The 24,432-nt window shown below is 49.0% G+C and overlaps 1 protein-coding gene across 2 annotated transcripts in view; it reads left to right on the top strand.

The window, feature by feature from the left end:
- COL5A1 (collagen type V alpha 1 chain) overlaps positions 1-24,432 on the top strand; it is a 131,794-nt gene that overhangs the window by 14,604 nt on the left and 92,758 nt on the right. For both annotated transcript variants that reach the window (XM_061352391.1, XM_061352390.1), the window contains exons 2-4: positions 12,232-12,399; positions 18,354-18,567; positions 19,183-19,345. In XM_061352391.1, coding sequence (XP_061208375.1) covers positions 12,232-12,399; positions 18,354-18,567; positions 19,183-19,345 — 545 coding nt within the window. The remainder of the gene's footprint in view (positions 1-12,231; positions 12,400-18,353; positions 18,568-19,182; positions 19,346-24,432) is intronic.

Raw genomic sequence — 24,432 nt, forward strand, 5'->3', positions numbered from 1 at the left:
GGCTCTTTCTGGTGCCTTTGCCTGTATGATCCTTTTATTTTGTAGGATCCCAGACTGGTTTGAGTTGAAGGGACCTTAAAGCTCCTCCAGCTCCAGCCCCTGCCATGAGCAGGGACACCTTCCACTAGAGCAGCTTGCTCCAAGCCCTGTCCAACCTCACCTTGAACACTGCCAGGGATGGGGCAGCCACTCTGGATGTGTTGTTTGGGTGCAAAGATGTGCTTGGCAGAGAGCAGTTTTGTGTGTCCTTTAACCATGGTGCTTTCTAAAGTAACAAAACCCCCCTGAGATGCTATGTGGTCTCTCCAGGAAAAGAACAGGATGACTGATGCATTATTATGGAGGATCTGCTGAGTGCCTTGGTAGTTGGGGCAGGTTCTTGTACATGTGCTTGGGGGGAGGTTATGATGCATTTGGGACTGAATAGCAGCAGCAGAGGAGACTCCAGTTTCAGGCTTATAAAGCAAGTGTAATTAACATTTAATGTCCAGTGCAGGTGATTCAGGGGAAGTGTATTGGCTGGTCAAGTCAGTACAGTTCAATGTTCAGTTGCAGATGCACTTCATCTCTCACTGATGCCTCTGACCTTGCTCAAGGCCCCTTGTATTATGCTGCTTATGATAACAGAAGAACATAAATTCAACAGGAAATGTTGTGAGCCTTTAAAACAAAAAAAAGGGGGGATAATGTCAAGGTAAATGTCTGATGCTACAGACAGAAGCGATTAGAAGTGGTTAATATGTCAGGGTATTGATTTCTGTGCTCCTCTGCTCTTTTACCTGCTGCAGTTTGTACCCTGAATGGACCATTTGAAGCCAAATGGCTTCCAGGGCCTGCCCATCTTAGTGCAGGAGCTGGGTCTCACCCCTGGAGCCTGGGGCACTGGCTCTGCCTGAGGTTGATGTTAGATCTCACTTGGGTGTCTGTGCTGTGATTGCATTGCTCAGCATCATGTAAATGAATGCTGCTTGTGCTGTGTTCTTATACAGGTTTGTTTTGATTACCCAGCTCTTAGGGACAGATACTGCCAGCCTTATCACCTCACTGTGAGTAAATTACCACTTAACACATTGGGATTGTTTGACAGCAAAGTAATACACTATTCCTCAGTGAGAACAGGGCCTGCAAGAGTTTATGTGGGGAGCGTATGGCTGTGCCAGCCTCTGTGGAAAACCTCAGCAGTTTTCTTTCCAAAGCTGGAGTTTGTTTCCCTTTAGAGAATTCAGTTGTTTGATGGAAACCTGGCTCTTCGGTGTTAGCAAAAAGCCCAGCTTTTAGAGGCCACTGTATCAGGGTGTTGCTGTTCTGCACTTCACTGGCTTTAAATGGAGCATCTCTGTAGAGTTGTCCGGTTTCTGCCCTGGAAAATCAGACCAGTTTGGATGAACCATCACTCTTCACACTGGGTCCCCATGTGTCCTCCTTTATACTGCTGATTCCCCCAGGTCCATGCGCTTGGGTTTAAGGCACTGTGTGAACTAGGATCTGAAGTTCACTGGCAGCGTGGAAGGTGGAAACCTGCACTGAAGGGGGCCAATGTCTTGCTGAGCTTCCCTCTCCATGGCTGGAAAGGCAGAGAACATAAAGCAGTGGGAGCTGCTGCTCAATGAGCAAAGGGTGAGAGCTGAGCTGCTCTGCACTAGTGTGAGGGACGGACGTTAATCCCACTGGCTCCCTTTGCCAACAGCATGCACGTGCCACCCTTTCTGTCGCCCTGCTTGCTTGGTGTTCTATTCACTTGTCCAGCCTGGAAGTGAGGCCTGGCGCTGTTGGAAGCAGGGAGCGGTGCTTTGAGGGGCTCAGCACCCCACTGCTGCCAGGGTCAGCCCATCCATTGCCTGCCATAGTGCTCAGCCCATGGCAGTGCCAAGCAGCTCATGCTGTTGCCAAGCTCCTCTTTCAGTGTCGCCTCAGTTGCTTGCAGTCAAGATGCAGCAGCACAATTTCCTGAAGGCACTTGCAGTTTGTGTGTATCGGGGTATAAAAAGCATCATTGCAGCAGTCTGCAGATATTGCAGGCCTGACTGATCAAAGCTGGGACTGAGCTTTTTAAACCTCTGAGGAAGTTTAGAGGTTGTGCCATGAACCAATTCCAAGCAAGTGGGAATAAGCTTGAGTCTGGAATTACCCTTTCCCAGATGAGAGGGTTTTCTGCTTACAGCCTGAGAAAAGATGTCTTAGAGACAGAGCTCTTTTCTTCCCAACAGAGAAATGCATCATTGGTGACCACCTTAGCTGAATATTGCAGAAGGAAATCTTCAGTTGGTTCCATGCATTAGGCTGGAATTGGTAGAAAAAATGTGTTTTCATGCATTTTTTTTGGTGCTTTGTGGCAGGTTACCTGTATTTATTGTCTGCCTTTGCATTAGGAGGGAGCAGTAATTGCTTTCTTGCTTGAGCTAAGCGGGCTCACAGCAGTTGAGGTTCTCCCTGCAGATGCACAGGGTCACCTTTCCATCAGGCTCCACAGGAGCATCCTGCACATAGGCTTGTTTGACCAAGCACCAGTGATGAGCACTCAGAGGTGGCTCTGAACAAACCTCTTGGCTGTTTCCTGCTGCCAGAAGTGTGTTCTTATTCTTCCCCTTCATCAGTATACTTGAAACCTCACCTTAAAACTGGATTGTGCACGTATTTATTCTCAGTACAGGCCACCATAAATACCTTGGTGTGTGTGTTCATCTTGAAGTGGATTACACTTAGCCACATTATGTTTGTGTGCTACTCTAGGACTTCATAATTGGTTTGCTTTGCTGAGCAGCCTGCATGCATTCAAGGAAAGGCTTAATCCCAAGAGCTCATATGAAGCAGAGAGATGTAAGAAGTGACTTGTCCGATGCCATAGGGCAGTGCCGGTGTTGGAGCTGACAGAGAGCCAGGCATGGTTCCTAGACACTGGGAACCTCTTCCCTGTGAGGGTGCTGAGGCGCTGGCACAGGGTGCCCAGAGAAGCTGTGGCTGCCCCATCCCTGGCAGTGCTCAAGGCCAGGTTGGACACAGGGGCTTGGAGCAAGCTGCTCCAGTGGAAGGGGTCCCTGCCCGTGGCAGGGGTTGGAGCTGGAGGAGCTTCAAGGTCCCTTCAACACAAACCAGGCTGTGAGTTGCTGTTACTGCCAGGAGCCCCCTCACCCTTTGCCCATCAGTGTTCCCTTTTCCCAGCACAGAGCCGGGGCAGGAGCCATCCCTCCTCCATCCCCCAGGGACCCTTTTCTGACAGTTCCCTCTCCTGGTTGCCCCAGGCGGCAGCGATGGCTCCGGTGCTGCCCATCACTCAAGGACTCCTCCTTGTCAGTGCTGCTGGGAGAGCTCGCAGTGATTTTTATAACTGTCATTGGCTTCTAATTAGATGGTTGATGCCAAAGTAATAATAATAAAAGGCTCTTTATTTAAAACAAACCCATGTGAATAATTATGTAAATATTTGTCTGGGCCAGTGCTCGCTCGAGTCCTGGGAAAGCTTTTTGGATGGATACCTTGGATATTTCTTGTTAGCTTTTATAGTAGCAGATTTCAATGAGATGTTATCTTTGGGTTTGAATTCTCCACGTCAGATGGAAGGCCTGAAATGACATTTCGGTTATTGGGTGCAGCTGATGTTTCCAAGAACAGGGAATGTAGGAATCACATTGTAAACTGTTTAATAGGAAATATGTGAAGGGGGGATGTAGGCGTGACCCATAGTTTGTAAAGCCACTTCTTGTCCCTGCGTGACTTGGTCACTGCTGCAAAACACCAATAGTGGCTGCTGTGGGTTTCGAGCAGATGAAGGCGCCGTTTTATAGGGATATTGGTACGTGATGGGCAAAACCCATAATCTCCTTCACATCGGTTCCTGAAGCATTGACGAGAGGAGGCTCCGGAGGGAGGATTTGTCTCCCATCCAGGTGGGGCGGTGCAGGGAGGAGGGGCTGGGGCTGGGTAATTTGCACCTCTTTGGCTCCCGATAGCTGCGTGTAATGGAGCTGCTGCTCCGGGGTAATGAGCTGGGTTTCTCCGCTAATGACCGCCGGTCAGAGATCACAAAGGTCTGTCAAGGCTGAGCTGCAGTCTCTGGATGTTACCCTAATGCCGCTTGATGTGCTCCGTTAATGGCACTAAACCCACCGCCACCGTTTGGTGCTGCTTGGACCGGGGGATGGGGCTGGAATCGTGTGTTTTAATGTAGAACCCCACAATGTGCCGTTTCTTAACGTGGGTATTAGGGAAATACACCATGTACTCGTGTTTTATTTATAATGGGACTGGAAATGGGACGGGAATGGGAGCTGGAGTGTTGTATTTGGATGAGCTGCCTCTTGTGCATGGTTGGACATCAGCAGATTATATATTATTATAGCTGGTATGTAAAAAGAAACCAACCCTCAGCTGTTCTGAAGTGAAATGATGTTAATTCCCGGGTGATGCTAACAAAGAAATCCATTTAAGCACCTCACCGGGCGTGAGATCTGCTGAACAAATACAGATTAGAACTGAGAGAATCATTAGGAGCTGGTAATGGAGGGGGTGAGTTTCTCCCTGCTTGAGGCATCAGGCTCGTTGGCTGGTCTGTGGTTTTGCTGAGAACTGGTGAAACTCATGGCCGTGGGTGGTTAATTCTGTATCTTCCTCCTCCTGCTCTTGCTGTGGAAGCAGCACCCGTGCTGGTGCAGACGTGGGCTGTAAACCTTGCAAAGGGAGGGGAAGAAACAGGAAAACGAGCTTCAGAAACAGTTCCCATGAAGTCAAGCAGGTCCTAACTTGAAATTCACCTTCTGGGTACGTATTTGAGGAAAACAGGATGCAGATAAAGAGCAAATGCAAGAGTTCATTGATGAAAGCATCTAAGAGAATTACTTTTGTATTTCTTTCCCTCTGTTGATATATGTGGCAGTGCTGGAAATGGTGTTGGGCTCTATTAAAGTAACCAGTGAACTATTCCAAATGTGCTGGGCATGGCTATGGGAAGGCTGGAGAGAGGCTGTTGCTATGTATATTCTTTCCGGACTACCTTGGTTTAGGTAGCAGAAGATGCTGAGAGGGGATGTGATCCTCTGCACTGCCCTGCCTTGATCCGTGTCTCCCCGGTTTCATCAAAGGATGATGCCCTTGCTCCTGAGTCGGTGTGAAGTAGCTCTGGGTACGAAAGGAGGCAGAAAGGTGCCATTGGATGTGTTGCAGAGCCCATGAGCAGCAGGCAGATGGTGGCCCTGCAGGTGGCTGCAGCTGCAGGAGGATGCTCACACTTGCTCCAAGAGGCTTTTCTGTCAGGTCTTCATGTGTGGTTTCCCCCTGATGATGTCAGCATCTCCCTTCCTTGGGAGAGTTGTATCTTCTGCCCCATTAAAACTGGTTACAAAACTTTAATGTGCTGCAAGATCAGCCCTAATTAGATCTTGCTGAACTTTAAGTGGTTCATCATTACAAAGCGCTCTGAAAATGCAAATGCTGTCCCAGTGCCACAAGGCTGGAAACAAGCGCGCTCCTTAGAGCAAAGGCAAAAGGTTGAACTTCCCTTTTCCACCTTCAAATGCACCTGCAGGAGAGCTGCAGGAGCCCTGTGTTGCTGGCTTAGGTGCGAGTCCCACACTGGGGGCTGGGGAAGCAGTGTCCTGTAAGGCTCAGGCAGAAAATAACGATCACTTGTAGGAACAGTAAATGCCACGTTGCTTAAAGCTGCTGTTAGCCTGGAGTGAAACCTGTGTCTCGTGGTGTGGCCCTGACTGTGCAGCAGGGTCACAGTGGAGTGTGACAGGACCCAAAGTGATGCTGATCAGATTCCTTGGATGCTGTTTCCATCTCTTGCTCATCCATCTCTGTGCTCCCACAGGGCTGAGGCAATCGGGGACCTTGCATGGGTTTTAAAGGATGCTTTCCTGAGTAAAGGATGCCGAGACCTGGGCTGGGAGGCAGGAGGGGAGGGTGCCTGTTCATTTGCTCATAACTTGCATCTCTTTGTGGCTGGCTTCCAGAATGCTCCTAAACCCGAGCTGTCTTTAAGACCTCTCAGTTCATCATTCCAAAGATGGAGTCATGCTCCGTCACAGTTTCCTTCTGCAGATCTGCTGAGTGTGTGAGTTTGGAGCTTTAACAGCTCACAAGTGTCAGGCTCCACTCACCCTCAGTTGCTTAAAGGGCAAGGCAGCAATGAAACTTGTGCTGGAAAAGCTTCCAGAAATGTCACAGTGACCCAGAAATACTCGATCCTGATGGGTGGGGGATTGGAAGGCTCCCCTGGGCCCTGGCTGGCTGGGATGCGAGGAGTGGGCAGCGTGGTATGTGAGGCATCCCTGGCCCTGTGAGCAGGGGCAAGGACACGGCTGAAGCTGGTGATTCACCTCATGCTGCTGACCCTGCTGTCAGGACGGGCCCATAAAACCTCCTTGGACACTGAACAGTCGCAGTGAGCGCTGACATGGGCTGGGAGCTTGGCTTGGCTCCGTCTTCAAAAGCTTTGTGCTTTTCTCTGGAGTGGATGGGATGGTTTGCTGCAGCGTGGAGGGGGGTGGAAGGAAGGATTTGTGCTGTGGTCCCTTCCTGGGGAGAGCTGGTGATACCCAATGCAAACCCCATCCATCCATCGCTGTAGGGCTGCCCATGGGCAGGGGAAAGAGACCCTGTGCCCCCATTGCAGCCTCAGACCTGCCCTTTCCCTGCTCTGGATCATGTTCATTGCTTTTAAGCAGGATCTGTGGGAATGGGGGTCAGCAGCTCCTTGGGAAGCACAGGACACACCCGTGGGTGCTCTGTTCTGTGTGCTCCTGGCACACAGCAGCGGCTGTCCCCAGCTTTCGGGTGATGATCTGAACCCCTCGATTCCTTACAGTGAATGGGCTATTTGCTGCTGTTGCATGGGGCTGGGGCTGCCCCCATCCCAAACGCTGCCTGTTCTCCAGGCTTTGTGCCTTTAACTTTGACATGGCATTTCCAGCAGGGATTTTTTGCGTGGTTTGATGCTATTCTGTGGAGGAGAGGCCAGTTCTGTGCTGGCTCTTTGCTGCTGCCACCACGGCTTTGTCAGAGACCCAAATGATTGATTAATTTAAGAGAAAAAGATTTATGCTCACAGGAACAAAGATGATTTGATTCTTTGAGTTTAATGTAGTCTTGCAGAGCTGCTCCAGTATCAGTTTGGGGTTTTTCTTTCCCTTCTGGGATTATGCATACGATCTTTTCAAATCTGACTCTGCATAATGGTTTCCTTTGTTCACAGTTGGGACTATTTGGGCCTTTAAAACAACCCTATAAGGGGATGACATGAGTCACTGGTGAAATATTCAGCTATCTAGAGCAGTGTGAATTGCCATAGCTCTGTTGCAGCTATTGGAAGGAGCTGATGTGCACCAGATGAGCGTCTGACCTCTTTTGTAGCTGGCCTTTTTTGCTGTATTATGCTCCTTCCTAGGGAACAGACTTTTATATCTTCAGTCCTGCACTTCAGATTCATCAATTCTCCTCCTTAAAATGCCTTTCCTCTTTGTCCAAATATATAATTTCATTTTATTGGGCTGCTGGGACACTGAAGAATTTAAGGGGCTGTATTAAGGCCCTCCGAAGGATGCTTGAACAGTGACAACTGGAGCTTTACGTGCTTATTTCTTAGACTGTATTTTGTCTTAGCCTCTGCCACCTTGTTTTCATCAGTTATCCAAGGGCTGCAGCTAGGTCAGCAGTGCTGAAAATTGTTTAGAGAAGAGTAGAAATCATTGAAATCCCACAGGCAGGACCTGGAGACTCCAGGCTCTGTAGAAATCCATCGCTAAGTGAAGCAGCTTCCAGTTCTCATCTGTGCTTGGCTGTCTCCTATGGGTCTCAGCACAGGAGCCTTTACCCCTTGGTATTTAATTCCTAGGATAAGCCGTGATATCTGTGTCGACCTCTGGAGAGGGAGAAGCCCTGAGCACAGTGGAAGGGCATCCTTTCCTCTGCACGCTGTACCCGGCTCCCTGCAGGTCTGAGTGCGGTCCTCCGAAGGACACGACTGAGTGTTTATTCAGTGCTAAGAATAAGCTTCTCTTCCTGGGAATGTGGTTTTGCTGTGCATTCAGGCAGCTCTGTAGCATCCTCTTTTCCTGCTGGAGAAGGTAATGCAGTGAGACAGGGTGGTGCGCTGCCTAATGCTGTTTGCACAGGATATATTGATATTAATGGGGGGAAACATGGCAGTAACTTCATCCTTGTAATTGGCTGTATGCAGAGTGCCTTATTATACCTCTCACAACCTCCTCACAATGCAGATGCTGGTGATTTTCTGGTTTAAAGACAAACCAAGGAGAAAGAAGGAGATTTAAGCAGTTGGTTAATGGTGGGCAGATCAGCTGCAGTGCTTTGCTTTGCTTTGGCTGGGAAAATGATTTTTTTCCCTCACCTTTCTGTGGGATTTAAGGTATTTTTCAAGGAGATGCTGCTCTTGAAATTATCCTTATTCACTTTATCTACTGTAATGACTTGCTGCAGGATAAGATGGAGAGTTTGTTTTATGTTGTTTGTTCATATAGGGAGGCTTTGCTCCCAGTAAACCTGCATCCCTTGGATATAAATGCCAGACTGGTGGGTTCTGTTTTAAATGATGAGACAGCTGCAGAGGGCACCTGGAATGAGCTGGGAACATAAATGCTTATTCATTCCTCACCTCGTGACCTCAAATATTTAGCAATAATTGCACATAAACCATAGGATGACCAAGTGCTGTGTCATTAAGTCCTGAAGGGCTTTGGATGCCCTTTAGCTGTTATGAAACCAAATATAGAAGAATGGTTCTGCACTGCTAAGTTTGGTGACCTCTTCTTTAGGCACCCACATGTCTTGGTGGTTGTATTACAAGGACAGGTCAGCTGTGCACCATAAATGTGTCTCGGGATGCTGGTGAGGTTTTTGTTTCCATTTTGAAGGGTGTTGTAAGGCAGAAAGTTGAAGAAAGGGGGTATTTCTAGGGCTGTGTTCAGTGAAGATGCTGAAAGCTTGCTAGTGGGATGTGTGTAATTTCAGTTATTAAACTGCCCTGCTAAAACCTTTTCAGCTTATGCTCCATTGAGATCTTTGGGGGGCTCCTGCCTGTTTACAAAAGGCAGTTGGAAAAGCAAATCTGTTTTCAGCAGTGCACCAAGTGTGCAGCATCCTCTGTGGCTCCACTGGACAAGGGGTCTGTGGAGAGGAGGATGTAGGTGCTGCCTCACTTGAAGTATGCAAACCACTGCAGATATGGCTCTTATCAGAGCAAGGACACCAGCCTGGGTGGGGAACTGGTTTCTTGTTGACTGGTGGGTGCGTGGTCCAGGCCCATAGAGGAAGGAGCAGGTTGGGCATGGTGTGGGAGAGCATCCCCTGCTTTTCTTCCTGCAGATGTTCTTGAAGGGTTGGCTTTGACCTCTGGGGATGTCCAGGCAAAGCTGTTCCTGAGCAACCAAATGAATGTGGCAGAGCCCTTAAGAGTTTGGGCAGGTTTCCAGATGGAAAATGGGAAGTAATGCTCAGTCTTGTTCCAGGGCTCTCCACGCTGCTGGGTGCAGGCTTCTGGGCCTCACTTTGGCTACTTGGCTATTTAGGGTTTGCCTGTGTGTACTGGGTCTGTCACCACCCTCCTCTGGCTCAGCAGGAGCTGGTCTCTTTGGGAAGCCCCGTGCATCTCAAGTGAAAGAAGGATCCTGTGTAACGCTGCATAGTAATGTCATTCATGAAGAGCAAGTAAAGAAAAAAGCTTTCATAAAGCAACAGCCAATTCAGTCCTTGGATGAAGGCCAAGCTCAGTGCAAGCTTGCAAGGAGTACCCTGCAGGACCTGGTTTTGGTCAGTCTGGTCTCTGTCCAATGTGCATGATGCTGTCGGAGCTCCTAACAGGAGCTTGCTGAGTTTAGATTTGGCTCAAAAGTCCAGGGAAATAAATTGATCAGGCGGGCAGGAATCGGAGCTGCTGCTGTGTGAAGTTCATCCTTCTGGAAGGAGCTGGAGACGTTCATGCTGTTGAAGTCCTACTCCAACTGATTTCTTAGTGATGAAGAGCAGCACGAGTGCTCTGTAGGGCTTCAGCTTCCTCCTCGCATCCTCTTTGATTTCCAAGAGCAAGCAGAGATGAGACATTCATGCATATCTGAGCAGAGGTTATTTCCTGTCCTGCTGGTTGCCTGTGGGGTTTGTAGTTTGTTTGTGCAATACCCAGACTATTCTATTTCAGTATATTGCTTTGACCTAACCCATCATCCCTATGGAGGTATAGGGGATCTCTCTCTAAAATGAAGATGAATTAATTGCATGTTGTGTTTGGAGGCTCTCAGCTTGTGTTTGAATCATCCCTTACACAAATGCTGCACCAGTGAGGGTGGAGTTGCTCAAAGGGCTCCAAGAAGGGCATGATGTGCTGAGCCTGCTACCTCTTTGCAGCAGGTCCGGCTTCACTGCATGCCCATCACCATACTCTGACCTCTGTGGGAGCTTTGGGCAAGCATTCTGTTCATGTATAGAGCTGTGAAATCTTCTGTTTTCATGTCAACCTTCCTGTCGGTGCACTGCACATTTAGCTATACGATGATCACAATGATGAGCAGCACTTAACTCGCCCAGCACCGTACACTTCTCCCCTATGAGATGCCCATGACTGGCTCTGCTGACTGCTGGGGATCCCTTGACAAAGGAGATGATGCTCACACAGGTTCTGTCCCAACAGCAGCCAAGCTTTTGGACAATGGGCTCCTCTGCGGCCGTTTCTGTTCCTGCCCGGCCCCAGCCCCAGCCTGGCCCTGCGCTGCAGGATGGTTTATGTGCAGTGCTGTGAGCGAGGCGCAAGCCCCTGCACCCTGCGTGGGGACCGGGCTGATGTCAGGAGTCTGGAATTTGCATCCCCTCCCCCTGCCTTTGCCTTTTTCCCCTCTCCTCCCTAAATCCATGTTGGAGGCAGCTGAGGAGCTGGCTCGGTTGAATCTCTTGGAGCACAGGGAGGTAACTGGAAGCAGAGCTGGAGCTTGGTTGTGATTTTAGCTGTTTAAATGCAGCTTGGGCTCTGTGTGTGCAGATATTCCTGTGTGCAATGAAACATGATTGAAGGCGGTGGGAAGATCCAAGTGTCAAGGACAGCTTAGACAAATGTGTGTCATCCATATACTAACAGGGATGAGAGATGAGGAAGCAGCACAGCTGTGTGCTGCTCAGGCCAGGCTCTCAGCTGGTTTATCTGCAGCGTTGACTTGGATCTGCCATATGTTTGTAATCTCTCATGGAGAGCCCAGCTTCTCAGGATTGTGGAAACTTTTAAACACTGCCTAACAATGTACACGGATTTTCCATGCAAATATTAGGCTGATCTTCTTGGTAACCAGAACTTTTCATATTGTAAAAGATCTGTTCGTGCTCTTTCTTTCCATTGCCTGGGGTGCTTGTGTTCAGTGCTGATGGCCATGCTGTAGCCCTTCCCTATGGATGAAGCCAGTTGCATATGGCACATCCCTTGCAAATCCTCTCAGTCTTTCCTGCACTGGGAGATGTGTCCTTTTTGCAGCAGCAGTAATGCCACACTCCTCTCTGAATGCAATTGGGCTATTTGTAGTTGTTCTTTGAGCTGCATCCCCACCTTGTGTTGCCTTGTCTCACCCCGGGCAGGGTTAGATGCTGTGCTCAAATGCTATGAGGCTCGGGGCTAGCCCATGGGCAGCAGGACCAGCCATCAGCATCAAAGCACCATGCTGGGATCCTGCTCTGCCATAACACCCTGAGGCATGGCTCGTGGTTGACCTGTTACCTCAGCTAGTGTGAGCTGGTGTGTGGTTGTTTTGTGTGGTGTGTGTAACCCTCCAGGGAAGCTGGTTCAGGTGTTTGCTTCAGAGCAGCTTTTTGGTCAACCAACTTAAGAAAAAGGAATGGGAATGTTTGCATCAGCATGAGGGCAACTTCTGATTTAAAGCCTTTCTCTCAGATCATGAATTTCCTGTCTAATGCTTAATCTCCAGGATGTAGTTGAATGATGGAGATTGAGTGAAGACATCCAGCAAATCTAACTTCTGTAGCTGACAGTGTGCACTCCCTTCTGCCCTAGTGCAGACAGCTGTTCCTCTCTGCACTGAATTAGCATCTCTGACCCAGCAGCACAGTGTCCTGGCTTTGAAGCTGGTATTAGCACTGTATTTGCAGATGTATTGAAAACATATTTCATCTGTTTTTAGAACTGTGATGATTGATTTGTGTGATGCTGACTAATACCGATTTGGATCTGAACAAGTACCACTCCTGTTGCCTGCTAATTCTTGTTTTCTCGTTTTCTTTTTACAGCTGAACCTGCAGACCTCTTGAAGGTATTAGATTTTCATAATTTACCTGATGGTATAACAAAAACAACAGGGTTTTGCACAAGCAGAAGATCTTCAAAAGAAGCAGATGTTGCTTACAGAGTAACAAAAGATGCTCAGCTTAGTGCACCGACAAAGCAGCTGTATCCTGGTGAGTCCACGGCTTTTTATGTGTCATATGGAAATATCTGATGCTTTTCTCACATTCTGCAGGCACATGTTAGGGCACTGCATGATTCCTTCTCTTTCCAAGTGTGCTTGGATAATCCCTTGGCAGGGAGTGATTCCACTGCACACATTCAGCCATCAAATAACATCCCAGTAAGTGGTTCTTTTATCATTGCACTTGCACATGGTGATGGGCTTCACGGCAGATGTGGCCAGTGCCTACATCTGTTCTTCCCATGCTAGGAAGTTTCTACTGTCTCATTATCACCGTGATGTCCAGCTGGGGAGAGGACTTGGAAGATGCAAAGGAACGCAGGCTGCATCGTGTTTGTGGCATGCCAAGCACAGTGGGGTCTTACTCTGTGGCTGTGGTGTCTCTCGCAGCATAAATAATCACCATGTAAAAAGCAGACTGCCCCATGAGAACAGATGTCCCAAGGAAAGAAGTTGGAAGAATGGGAGGCTCATTGGGGAAAGCCACTAAGATGCAGAAGTTCCCAAAGCCGTTGAAGAGCGCCTGGGCTGCTGCTGCTGTTTCATTTGTCACTGAGGATGCACCGGGGTTCAATTTTTCAGCCCAATGGACAGTCAGTGCTGCAGGGTAAAATGTGCTTGTAAAAAGACCAGACACACTATAGACCCAAACTGCTCACTGCCCAGAAGCTTCAGTCTTGAGCATCTACCGTACAGGTACCACAAGAACCACTGCTGCATCCCTGTTTTACATGGGGGAGTGCAGGGATGCTGGGAGTAGGACTTTGTAGGTCTGAGGAAAATGCCTTTGCTGAGGAAGCTTTAGCAGTGAGGCAGAAAGATGCTGAATATAACTGCTGTGTGAAGCAGTGATGACTTAAGCAAAGCAGATGCACACACACATCTTCCTTTGGTGTGTGTGAGAGAATGAATGATAAAAATGCATTAGCTAGATCCCTGGTAATGTGCTGTGCCACCCCTTCTAATGAGCATGCTGTATCTATTAAGAGCCAGCCTGTCAGTGGCCTGACCGAGGATGCTGAGGCTGGACCGCTGCTGCTCTGGCATCCTCCAGCCCTGTATTTCCTTCATTGCATCTGTTATCATTAAGGTTGTTTTCAGACTTCATTATTATCCTGCTGTGACAGTAAGCAGGTGAATTATGTTTAACCTGTGGTGAGCAAGAGCATACCCTGTGTCTCGCATATGGGATGAGAGCATCTGTGCCTGTGCTGTGGGCTGGTAACCCTCCATGGCACGGTTAACCCTTAGCAAAGGGGCTGCTTGGCTTTGCCTAAAGCCCTGTTTCAGTGTCTGCACAAGTGCAGAACAGACCCTGGATTTGTCTTTGTTGCTGCCCTGGGCAGGACACTCCTTTCTGACTATAGCTGATACCATCATGTGCTCAACTGCACCCCTCAGCCAGGTTCTGCCTTCATGTCCCAGAGGATTGTGCCTGTGGATGTGTGGAATGTTCATCCAGGGATCAACATTCATTCAGGAGCCCTGCAGTGGCCCCTGCATTCATCCATCTGTCCCAAGGCAAGACCAGCTCAACCTGACCAGTGCATGTCTAACCACTTTGATGTACTCTCTTTCCATGTACCTGAAAGGGCTTGAAGTTTTGGCCTAACTGGCATCTTCTGCTTCAGAAGTGCTTCAAGGAAGTGGTTCCAGTTTGGAATACACAACTGTAGTGGGTTTGAGAGCTTCCCAGTAGTTGTCGTAGCCACTGTGAAATCTTGCCTGATCACCACTAGCAAACAGTGATGATCCCAGGAAGTAAAGACAAGGATGGAGTACTCTGGTTAATGTACTAAGGAGACCGGATGGCACCAGTTATGACAGAGGTTAACAGAGCAAGGCAACGTGCACAGCTGAAGCAGGGTAACAGGAGAGAACTCAGCATCACAGGAGATTTTCTTACTGTTGTCCCACCTTACTTACATATCCTCATTGAGTTCTTGGTTCTGCATCTGCTGGCGTCCTTGGGTGAGAAGATCTGGATGGTGTTTCCTTGTGTCATCAAGCAACTTTACAGTCATTTAATCATCTGGACAGCCATGGGGTGATGGAAGCAGCTTTGTCCCTCTCTGGAGGCTTCCAAAGTCATTGAGTGTTCTCTGCTGTTTGCTAAGGAAATGGGAAGAGTGAAGAACCCCCAGTGTTTTCCATCAGATGAACAGATGTTTGCTCAGTGCATCTCCATAGCTAGATGTGATTTCAGCTCACACCACCAACTGAATGAGAGAGGAGATAAAGATGATAAAGTAATTGCAGTGCAGCATACCAGGGGAATGTGGGTTTAGTGCTTTCCTATTAACAGGCGGGTTATAGAGCACCCGAGGCAAACATACACTGCACGTGATGGTTTGTGCTCATTAGAAGCTGGTGCTTCTCCAAGATGGCAGTTTGATGGGCTTTGCGTTCTGCTGCCACAGCTGGCAAAGCAAGATACATGTAAAAGTGGATCTGTTTTTACAAGCTCACAAGCGTGAGAACTCCTGCTGCGATGCTCTTTGTCCTCGCTCCTCAAGTTCTGCTTCCCAGCAAAAGCAGAGGCAAGAAAGGCAAAGTTTTCAGTGGCAAACAGCAAAATGTCATTGGCATTCTTCAAGCAAACTCCATATTCTCCATGCTTCCTGTGGGTGTCTGCATATGTGTATGTTTAAGAGCTCAAACCTCTCTATCATGGCTCGAGTAGCCCTCTCTGAGGAAAACAAGTCATTCTGAAGCTGAGTCTGCTCAGATGAAGGAAAAGGCCAGAAGCTGGTGGCACCCTTGAAGAGCTGTTTCCCTCTGAAGAGTGGCTCTGGGATGACACCATCTCCACACCAGATCTGCTTTGTGTTTGTGTTGGGAACTGGCTCGCCTCATTGCTTTTGCTGACTTTTTGCTATTCAGCAGCTAAAGCTTTTCTTCCTTCCCAGCTCAGCAGCAGGGCTTGTTATTTCAGGCTGTGCTTGGCTGCACCTGCAGGGTCTGGGTTAAGATGGTCCTATCCGTCCCTGTCCTGAAGAACATGAGCTAGTACAGAAGCCTTTAGTTCCTGGTCCTGATGCTCGGGATAGCAGCAGCTCAGCCTGGCTCTGCTGGTGTTGCATATTGGGGCATACGAGGGGTGCAAGGTGCTCAAGTGAACACACAGCATTGATGTGCTGTGCAGGAGCTGTGTGGGATGGAGGGGCTGTACCTACCCTGGACCTCCTCAGCTCTTCCCAGGCTTCCATCTGCAGGACTGGGGCCTTAACCCTTCACTGCCTTGCAGGCAGTTGCATGTGGTGAATGTGAAAGGACTTGGCCATTGGGTAAGAAAGTGATGCTGAGCTAAATCCACCATTGGAGCAGTGCTGTTTGAGTGATGGGATGGTTGTGCAGCATCTCTCAGCATGAGCTCGTTTGAAGAAATGAAGATAAGGGCTTAATCCCAGCCCCAGTGTTGAGGGGTTGTCTCCATTGTCTGTATCAATTGACCCAAATCCTCTTGTATTTATTACTCTGTATTTATTAGTACTTATTAGTGCTTCGTATATTTATCATGATGCATTTATTAGTATTGCTGCCGGTGTGGCTGTGTTTCCATACATCATTCAATAGCCTGGGTCACTTCTAGCTGTGACAGTGAAGCCATTGTTGTTTTGCCAGGACAGCAGAGCAGTACAGAGTAATGTCAGCTATAATTCATCCATTATGGTTATTTGGGTTGAAAAACTCGCATCGCCATGGAGACATCTTAATAATGAAAAAAAAATTAAAAGCAGCTTTTTTAATGAGTTGGCAGCTTGTCCAGGCTGAAGGTACCATTGTGGCTTCCTAATGACATTTTGGACATGAACTATTTTACATAAAAGGCCCAAAACTGTAGCCTGTAATTGGAACCAGGAAGGCGTATGGTCTTGATTCAGCTCTACAGGAGGATTTGTGTACAGCAGGAGGGAGATAAAGCTCAGTGGTTCCTATGGGAGGCAGGATAATAGGATGCCTGCATTTGCCAAACATCTAGGTCTGTGTCCTAGGGGGAAATCAGGCTATAATCATGGCATTTCATTACTGGCTGTGAGTCTTCTATTCAGAACACTGCCTTATGCTTCTTTCCAAAGGCTGCTCAAGTAAGGTGAGGGATATTAACTTGGTGCAAGCAGTGCATGTCTCTGTAGGTATCCTCAGCTCTCCCCCTCTGTGTCCTCTGTTTGCATAAGCTGTTTGTAGCAGTGCTGGGTTTGATGCAGTAGAGCCTGCTCCTGCCTCCCGCTCCCTATGCTAGGCAGGCAGATGCATTTGGAGCACTGGTTATAGAAGCTGAAGCAAGTCCCAGGCAGAAGAGGAGAGGTTAAGCTCTTGTGTTTGAACTTGATGGTTTTGCTGTGGTCAACGCTCCCATGGTCCTGGTCCCCTCCCTGGGTCAAAATCCCTTATGCAGCCCTGGGGTACTACCTAAAAAGAGCCTGCAGGGCTGCATGAAATCGATTTGAAGCTTATGGGCACAGAGCTCGACAGTTCTGGTGGTTTACATGGCTGTGTGTCTGCAGTTTGGAGCTGAGGGGTTGTGGTGGTCCCGTCCCTGCTTGCTGCTGGCTGCCACACGTCGCTGGTCCCAGCACAGCCCATGGTGCCTGTGGCCCGGCTGCCCCACTTTACCCTGCCAGGGTTTAAGATTTCTCAAGCAGATACCCAGGGGTACAATGCAACCCTTGTTCCTGAAAGCCTGGACCTCAAAGGAAAGATCCCCTGCAAGTCTCACACTGCTGAAATACAGCATCTGAGCAGGTTATGCCCTGTAGGTCCCCTCTTTGGTGGTCATTTGAGCAAGAAATCCCCTTTACTGCTCCTGGTGTTAAGATGTGCAGTTTGGGATGTGCACCCAGGATGTTCAGTTTGGGCTCGTCTTCCCAGTCTGAATGGCAGAGAAATCCCAAGCAGGGGAGTTGTGTCCAGCCCAGGGTGTGATCTGTGACTTGAAAGCTGACATGCATTTGTCCAGTGTTTCAGGAGACTGACCCTTCCTCCTGCGGAGAGCATCTGCTCTGTGCCGACAGTGCTTGCTCCGTACTTTAAGCTTCCAAGCCTTGCAGAAGCACAGACAGGAATTGCCTGAGATCAGACAGGGTGGCTCTCCTGAGTGCAGAAAGGGCTAGGAAACGTTGACTGCTTTTTAACATGCACACAAATCAGTGTCCCCTGCTCAATGCCGGGTTTATTTCTGTCTGCACCAGTCCCGAAAGCCGAAGCCACAGACACCGTTCTCATCTGGAGCAGACACAACCTGATGCAACTTCCCTGCTCCCTTAAATAACCCCCTTCAGTGTTGTGTGTGCTGAGCTGGCGCTGGGCTGCTTCCTTTCCTCTGTCCCTCTGACATCTTAAGTTAATTTGGGGACCTTGTGATACGTGAAACAAAGTCTTTGCCTTGTCTCCTAAAAAGCTCTAGAACACGCTAAGGAAGGGTTGGGTGCGAATAGTACAGATTTAAACCAGCAGGGGTTTTAGAGTCCCTGTTTCCTGGCACTATGGTCTCATCCCAAAACAGCAGATCCCTTGCCATCCTTCGCTTGCAAGTTCAAACATAGGGTGGCTTTTGGCTCTGTGACAGATTGCAACAAGGGCTGGAAAATGGCTTTCTGATCATAAATGAATGATGCTCAGAGATGCTTAATTCTGTGCTTGGCTTTTTAATGTGCCATTAGAGCAGGTAGCCCTTGGGGACTCTGCTCTACACTGGTTTGCTGGTGCAGTTTACTTTGGGGTGCAGCCCATCCCAGTCCTTTATCCCAACAGGCTTTGGGGGGAAAGCCTAATCTTCACCTGGCAACTAAGATGCTGCCCTATGTTTTTTGGGCTGCTGATCTGCACACATCTGGAAAGATAAACCAGAAGTGTCCCCAGGGGTTATTAGGCAACAGGGCTGCTTCTGTAGGGTTTAATCTTCAAAGAAACCTGCCTAACCTCTTTGCTTTTCCACTCCAGCTTCCCCATTCCCAGAGGACTTCTCCATTCTAACCACTGTAAAAGCGAAGAAAGGAGGTCAGTCCTTCTTGATCTCAATTTACAATGAGCAAGGGATCCAGCAAATTGGTGTGGAGTTGGGTAGATCTCCTGTATTCCTGTATGAAGACCATACAGGAAAGCCAGGCCCAGAAGACTATCCTCTCTTTAGAGGCATTAACCTAGCAGATGGCAAGTAAGTGAAACTTTGTGCACAAAGGAAAAAGTACGTTGTTTATATGAATACCAGCATGCTGAACGTTGTGTACACTGGGAGGCATGTATGTTTAAATGTATATATGCACCTTTGACTACTGCCAAGTGTCCTAATCTTGAGCTTTGCCCTTTGCTGAATCAATACTGCACCCATAAGGTGAGAAACACCACTCATTGCACATAGTCTGGCACTTATGGGGGCAGGAACAGTGACTTCTGTTGCAAAGAGCCTGAAGAAATCGGTTTATCTTGGAAAATCCGACTGAGTCTTGCAGGATGTGAGGAGGGTGGAAAAGGGGAATAGCCAGGGAGTTATTGGTGGGTTTTTCCCCGCTGCTTCTTTGTGAAGCCAGAACTGGGGTGCTCCTACCTGTTCTGGAGGGATGAGAAGTGAATGGCATCATCTGTCAGTCAGCCTCTATTTCCAGTGAAGTCTTCAGGCTCTCCCCAGGATGGTTTTCATGGGGTTGCAGATGGTGGCTGGCATGAAGATTTGCAGACCCCCAGCTCGTGAAAGCTTTGTTGTTATACAATTGTTAGCTTGCTCTTGAAAGCCCAGGGCCCTGCTTAACACCTCTGGGGGCTGTTCTTCTAGGTGGCACCGAGTAGCTATCAGTGTGCAGAAGAAAAATGTCACCTTGATTTTGGACTGTAAAAAGAAGATAACCAAGTTCTTGGACAGAAGTGACCATCCCATCATTGACGTCAATGGCATCATTGTATTTGGAACAAGGATATTGGATGAGGAAGTCTTTGAGGTAAGTCATGCCAATGGACAGCTCTGGAGATGTTCCACAGAGGCGATGAGCTGGTCTCTGGTTGATGGGGTATTTGCAGCTCAGTTTTGGACCTTGTATTGTGGTTTTGCGCAGTGGAGCACTGTTGTATGTCTTTTATATCTTTGTAAGCTTTTGTTCCAACTAGGGAAGTTCTTTCTGTAGTAATGATGCAAACAGTGGGCCAGATGTCCAGCTGGAGTGAGCGCCTCTGCTCTTCATGCTCTTGCTGGGGCTCACGCTAGCCCCTGCACTGGGATTTTGTGTCTCTGTAGCTCTTCAGCTCATTTAGCATGGGAAAGTTTTCCTTCATCCCTGTTAGGATTTAGGTGGAGTTGCAGGGGCAGTAAATGGAGGCTGGGGAAAGCAGCTCCTTTGCAAGTCACAGTTCACTGCGGGGCTGGAGGGATTTGCTCTTTCACATGCATTGTCCATTGGTTCTTGGTTTCTTGCACCATGACATGAGGGGTCTCCTCACCAGCTTGCCTGGCAGCCCTGTCACCTCCCACACAGCAACTGCCTTCAAAAATCAAACCAGCATCGTGATGGGCAGAATGTTAACCATGAGCTCCTCTCATTTAAGCAAAGAGATAGGGGATTATTTATAGCCAAGGCACATATGGCAGAAGTTCTTCCCATAGTTCAGCAACTAGTTTAATATATGCATTTCACCAGCAATCTGGACTTCAGTGCTCTGCTGCACTTGGGAGCCTTTCATGTGTATGAGAATCTTGTCTCTGATCTGTCTTGCAAGCTAGGATTTCTTCCCTGAAATCAGTGCCAGTGCATTGGAGTGTAAACTAAGACCTATTGATCTCTATCTCCTTAGTTTTATTGCATTTATGTGGAGGAAGAGCTGTATCTCCTGGGCCTCCCCAACCCAGCAAAGGGATGGGGCGCATCTCCTAGCACTGGATAATTGGAGCTGAAGCCAAGCCAGCTCTTGTCTGCATTTTGCTGTCACTCAGGAGGAAAGTTCCAGTCTGTTTAACATTACCAACATCTGGGAGCTGGTCTGCTGTAAACAGAGCAAGAACGCGTGGACTAAAGGTTGCTGCCAGAAATCCAGTTACAGAGTCAGAGCTGAAGCTCTAAATTATATTAAATTAACAGATATTCCCTGGGAAGGTTAAAGATTAAAATGGGAAGTAAGAGCTGGGTTTAATGGGCAGTGGAGTGTCTGTTGCAGAGGTTGGACCTTTGGCCAAAACCATCAGTGGTTGTGTGGGATGCTGTGTTTTAAGTGGAGTGCCCCTGAGGTCTGGGATGTTCCCAGGTGGGTTTTAGAGCTTACCTGGATTTTGGGTTGCTGATTCCTCTGCCAGCCCACGGAATGCACAGTGATGGGAGTCAGCGCTCTTCCAGCACCCAACAGCCCTTCCCATGGGGCTGGCCACTGAGAAGTGGGCAATTACCAAGTGTTTTCTGTGTCCTAAAGCAAATGTTCTGATACTACACAGCATGTGTATAACCTCCCTCTCTAGTCCTGGGGTCTGTCCTTTCTTCTTTTGTCACTCTCGCCAGACAAAAAGGGTTTTCAGTGCATCCACACACTAATCAAGACACCAGCAGCTTTAAACTGGGTGTAATGAATAGGTCCCATGAAGGCAGTGGACTATAACCTAATTTCCTTCATAACTCAGCAACTTAATTTCCTTTGGTCCCTCCTTTCTTTCTGCAAGCCTAAGCAGAAACTGTGTAGGGAAAACCATGCTCAGAACAATGGGAAATGGGTGTTCACTGTCCAGTGATGTATTCCTGGAAAGCTGATAATTTCTGGCCTGAGTGCAGAATGATGAAATGAGGCTGCTGCTTGTGCTGGTGGCAACTGCTCTGCAAACCTCAGCTAACGTGATGCTCCCCAGGGCTTTCTGCACCCAGGGATTTGGCTAGTTCTCCGTTTGTCCCTTTTGCTGCAGATTAGCATGGCCTGGTTTGCTGGGAGCGGGGTGGAAGGCATCGCTGGGCTGGGCTGCGTGGATCAGCAAGAGTTGTAAGTTGTGGGCATTCATCTCCTCGTGGCCAGGACTGAAATCCAGTAACACCCCAAAACACACGTTGGGTTGGAAGCTGCAACTCCACAAGCTCCAGGTGCAGCTGGGGCTGCAGGAGGAGCAGCTCTGCTGTGTTTGCCCATTGAGCACCCAGATGGGGACTTCCTCATTCATCCTCTGCTGCAGCAGGAGCCCCTTGGGGAAGGTGAGAGGAGTTCCCGAATGTTTCTCCAGGACTTCCTTCCATTACCAAGCAGTCGGCTGGGGCTCTGTGGGTCTCTGTATGAGTGCAGAGGTTTGAGAGGGTCCCAGCCTGGAGGCCAGGCTGCACCAGTGGGGTTTTGTGCTGAGCTGCTGTTCAAAACACAGGGTTACAAACGTCAGGACAGGCTCTCGCACCGGGGTTGGGAAGTGGCGGTGGCTTCAAGCTCTGACTGAGGGGATGCTGTTGTGAGACGGCAAAGGGCTCTCTGCAGCCAGAGTGAAAGAGGAAAGAAACAGCTGTGGTGCAGGAGAAACACTCTCTCTGCTTGCAGGCTGCAGCGAGCAGCACTCCTGCAGCTACAGCAGCACAGGAGGAAGTCAGATGTGAATGATCTTGGTTTTAGGGGCTTTAACTGTTCTTTGGGTGGGCTTGTTTTTTAAACCATGGCCTAGCATGGTCTGGTGGTGTGGGAACAGGGAGGATGAAGTTTGGGAAAATCGCTTGTCCAGAAAGCAAAGCATCCTCTGCCTGAAACCCAGGGAGATCTTCCAAGCATCCTGGTGATGTCACCCCACTCAGCAGTGATGCCCTGCAGGAGCTGCCCGCTCCAGGCCTCTGATATCCTGCAGGCATCACTTTTCTGTGCAGGATCCCACCAGTTCTTGTGGGGAGAACAAACTGAAGTGTGAGTCCTCCTCTGGCAGCAGCGTGTTCATCCCGGGGCTGCCCCATCAGCCTTTGCTTGGACTGATGGATCCCTGGGAGCCTGTGCTGGGGCAAGAGCTGAGTGAGCTGAGCCCTTGTCAGGCCAAAGCTTTGCCCTATTCAGGGTTTACTTGGCTGTTACTGCTGCACATTGTACCATCAAACCTGGCTGCGGGCTATTTGGTGCTTTAATTTGAGAGCATCCTTGGAAGATGCTCATGCCGGGGCGCTTCTGCTCCATGTGTAACTTCATAGAATCAGAATAGTTAGGGTTAGAAAGGACCTTAAGATCATCAAGTTCCGACCCCCTTGCCATAGGCAGGGACACCTCACACTAAACTTGTTGCTGGGTTCAGGGGGCAGCACTTACCTCCCTGTGCCCTCCTCCTTCTCTCAGGGCAAGCAGTCTGGCTCCGATCCCGTCTCTCTCAGACCCCGTACCCAAAGCCTGGTGCAGTTTGTGTTTAGCCATAACAGTGTGCAGCTTTATCCATCTGAGCATCCAGGCAGACAGCACCTCCCCTGGGTGGGCTTTCACAGCCTGCCCCTTGCCGTGGTGGGCTGATGGAGCAGCAGCTCGGCTGGCCCTGCGCTGAGGCTGTTGTGCTGCTTTAGCAGATGTGGGTTGAGGCAGAGTTCAGGCCCTGGCTCAGGAAGGTCGCTGGAGCTGCGCTTCGGTCCCAGCCGTGCCTGGTTTACGGCAGCGAGCAGGAGTCACGTAACGCGCAGCTGGAAGAGCTCTGTGCATGGGAAGTGCTGCACAGTGTCTGGGGCAGGTCAGAGTTACTGTCCTGGGGCTGGATTAGGTGAACTTAACCCCTTTGCCATGGTGTTCTGAAGCATCTCCTGTAATCCCATAGGAAGAAGTTGGGATTCTGCAGTAGTGCATGGCTCAGCTCTGCCCTGCTGCTCTACAATATCCCATTTTGTTTCCTGATCTGTTAGGAAGAGACTGCTGTGTGAGGCTGCTGTGCTGCTAAAAGCACTGCACAGCACCCGGCTGGCATCATTAACGTGGTGGTGTGGGCACCATTAACGTGGTGGTTTGCAAACTGGCGTTTGCAAAACTGATGACAATACCCTGGTAAGAAGTGGGTGCATCTGATGTCAATGGGTTTTGGTGCATCTGTGTAAGATTTTGCATGAGTGTTCCACAAGGAACCTGGTGTTTTGGCCCTCTGGAAATAACACTGGTTTGCAGTAGTGGCTGGGGTAGGTGAAGTTGGTTTTCCCATAAGTGGAAAAGCTCAGTGCATGTCTGTATTGCTTTTTAAGGTTTATGTCTTTTACTGTTGGCTCCTCTGGTCTCCTTTGTCCACCTGGGTACCACAGTGGGGTCTGGGGGGTACTGTAAAACCAGGAGTGTTCCTCTGATCCTGCCAAAGGAGGTACAGAATGAAGGGGATGAGGACACCTGCAGACACGGCTCTGTCAATGCAGTGGAACACGAGGGGCTGACAGGGTTTGCTGTCAGCTCATGCCAGAGCTCATCCCGGGCTGAGATGCGCTGCGCTGCTGGGATCTGGACGGTGCTGAAAGGATGGTGCTTTTCTTTTTCTCTCCTCCTTTGTGTGCCTGAAGACCACTGGTGAAATCAAGACATCGGTCTGAAGGGAAAGAGATTTGTGCTGAGGTGAGCCAGAAAGCCCAGGCAAGGTGCCAGAGGTGCTCTTAGGGCTGCTCAGTGTTTCAAAGCGCAGCAAGACAAAGCAGAATAGATGCTACAGTGCTCTCAGCAGAGACATTGGGGCTGTTCAGGTGCTGTGTTGCTCTCAGGTTGAAATGCCAACTCTCTTTTCATCTTCTGCCTTGTTTACACTTAAAAACCAATTATCACTGGGGTTGATAGTCCCAGATTTCATTTCACCATCATCAGGGGTTCCTCCCTCCCTTCCCATGCTCTTGGCTGTAGCAGTTCCAGCTCTGGAAAGTGCTCTTATTAAAGCTTCTCTGTGTTGTTTTTCTCTGAGGTTAAAATATTGGATCTTTTTTGCCTTAGCAAAAGGTGGACGAATTAAAACAGGTTCCTATATGTATGTGTGCATCTTAACACTATTGTTTTAGTGTTTAAGGATGGAGAAATTTAGGAGCTTCCTTTTGCAGGTTTGCTGTTACCATGTCAAACAGCCTCTATCTACTGCAGGGCAGTGATAGTGATGCTGCCA

This window comes from Neopsephotus bourkii, unplaced genomic scaffold (genome assembly GCF_033783945.1).
Source record: "Neopsephotus bourkii isolate Nb327-2 ecotype Australia unplaced genomic scaffold, CSIRO-AGI_Nbou_v1 NB_659, whole genome shotgun sequence".
NCBI classification, from domain to species: domain Eukaryota; kingdom Metazoa; phylum Chordata; class Aves; order Psittaciformes; family Psittacidae; genus Neopsephotus; species Neopsephotus bourkii.